Source organism: Argiope bruennichi, chromosome 11, assembly GCF_947563725.1.
Source record: "Argiope bruennichi chromosome 11, qqArgBrue1.1, whole genome shotgun sequence".
NCBI lineage: Eukaryota > Metazoa > Arthropoda > Arachnida > Araneae > Araneidae > Argiope > Argiope bruennichi.
Genome location: NC_079161.1, coordinates 74,222,507 through 74,224,792, shown reverse-complemented (window position 1 = coordinate 74,224,792; position 2,286 = coordinate 74,222,507). Strand labels below are relative to the sequence as shown.

Genomic DNA, 2,286 nt, shown 5'->3' with positions numbered 1-2,286 from the left:
TTACAGTAACCATACTAAAACTTTTAAATTAGATGCCAAATACTAAGCGTTCCGGAAATGAAATTTCAAGTTACAGCAATCTTTTTGAAGAAAGAAAATCTTTTCAACGATTTTTTTTTTATAAAATTAGAATCAGCATTTGGCAACACATTAGTCTTGTACTGCTGAAAGACGGTAATTGCTGTGTCACCTTCGAAAATCTTCTGCATTTCTTGCAATAGAATGGCATTTGATGAAAGGTTGGACGTTCTTCAAGATTCGTCTAATTTTTACAAGTTCCAAAAAGTTGAATTACAGAAATGTTTGACTTCAGAATCCAAAGTTTCCACGACAAAATTCTACAAAAAACAAGAGTCATCTCCAGAGCCTTTGCACATCTTTGTTCTTGGACCATCAATCTGTGGTAAAAGACGCATTATAGAATATGCAGCAAACCGCCATCTGGATATTCCGTTCGAAAAGAACATCCATTTTGCTTATAAACTCAGTGGCTTCCTGCTTAAAGGGATCGAAGCAGAAATTAACTTATGGCATGTTGGTAACATCGAACGTTCACTGGGTATTTTGCAGACCTTCTACCAAAAATGTAAAACATGCTTTATGTTGATCTACGATGTAAACGATTCATCCACATTTGACGATGCTCGCCAATGGATTCCGAGTCTGAGATGTGTTCTGGACGATTATGTGCCGATTATTTTGGTGGGATATGAAGATTCGAAGGATCCATCGACATGTAAAACATCACCCGTTTCGTTTTCGGACGGAATGAAAGCAAAAACATTCTTCGAACTGAGAACTTTTTATGAATTCTCGGACCTGACTGGCCCAGCCGTCTGTGAGATGTTTTTCGACGCTGCGCACATTGCGTTGGAAAATGAGAATACGATTGAGGAAGTGGAAGTGGATGAATCGGAAGAAAACTAGATTCCTGCAAGGTCAATTTTGCCTGTGTCAGGCCCTAAAGCAATTGATTAGAATGTATTTAAATATATGTTTGTTAGAAGGGACGTACAGCATTAAGTTGCAGTGTAATGTGAAATTTTAAAAATAAAATATTTTAAAGAATTAGCTTCCTTTGTCAATTAGCTGTTGACTAAAATTATTATTTTAGGTAATAACCCTTTGCACTAAGAAAAGTAATTCGATGCATATTTATTCACTTAATACAAGGATTTGTTTATTGCTCCGAATATATATATACAGTCAAACCTGTTTTTGTACTGTCTTTTTTAATGCGATTTTATTTTTGTACGATCTTTTATGCAGTGTATGAATTCCAACGTTGTGGGCATTAAAACATCATTGAAATGTTTTCTGTTTATGCACATATGCATAGTAATATAATCTGTAAGGTATATGTATGTTCATATCACATCAATTAATTTCAATAATCCAAATAAATAATATAATTTAAAAATAATTCTAATATCTTCAAGTGATTTTGAACCAGTTCATCACAAAAAGATGCGCGTTTTGGATTACGATGAGTGTATTGGATTATGTGCATTTTGAAAACTTCACCATGTTAAAAATGAGAAATTAAAATTTAAAAAATATTTCCATTTGTAATTTATTTATTTTGTATGGAAAGTATTTTCTCATTATTTCGCAAATCTTCGACAGATTTTCTGAGTGAACTTTTTTTATGCGGTCCCCCTTTTACCGCATAAAAGAATTTTTCTTTAATATATTCTAAACTTTTATTTGTTATAGCTATTTATGAAGTTTTGGAATATTTTTTGAGATCCCTATTTACCGCACAGAAACAAGTTTGGCTGTTTTAAGTTGGATTGTTTCCAGAAATTAATATGCGTCTTCTTACAACTTCGTAGATATTTTTAATAATCAGAATTAATAAATAAAACGTTAAAATGATGCCCCATCTTGAATGACGTCATAGAGATGACACCCGTTTGCAAAGGGTTAACTATTAACATAAAATGCCTTTAAAAAAATCTCAAGTTGTTATTTGATAAAACCGAAAAACATTAATTAAATTAATGAACTATAAATTACTGCGTATGCAAATTGAAAAGTGTATATACTAGTTAGTTAGGTTATTTTGGATTTTGTGGCACAAGAGCCAAATCTGGCTAAACTGCGCCAAACATATGGTTATAGATAAAAAATATTCAGTGGAGTTCTAAAAAGTGAAAGTAAAATTTGTAAAACCAAGAAATGTGGAGATAAAATTTTACTAGTTAAATAAAATGGAAAAAACCAATTTCTTTCAAGAAAGTAAAAATATTTGGATGGGGATGTTCTCCCACCAAGTCACGAATG

General features: G+C 32.1%; 1 protein-coding gene across 1 annotated transcript; it reads left to right on the top strand.

Annotated features, from left to right (window-relative positions):
* Positions 1 to 222: 222 nt before the first annotated feature.
* On the top strand, positions 223 to 927 carry LOC129956683 (uncharacterized). The gene has a single exon (XM_056068614.1). The coding sequence runs from the start codon at positions 223 to 225 to the stop codon at positions 925 to 927; it is 705 nt and encodes a 234-aa protein (XP_055924589.1).
* The last annotated feature ends 1,359 nt before the right edge of the window (positions 928 to 2,286 follow it).

What these genes read in the sequence shown, in the direction of transcription:
- LOC129956683 (XM_056068614.1), top strand. Translation starts at nt 223, where the DNA reads ATGGCATTTGATGAAAGGTTGGACGTTCTTCAAGATTCGTCTAATTTT.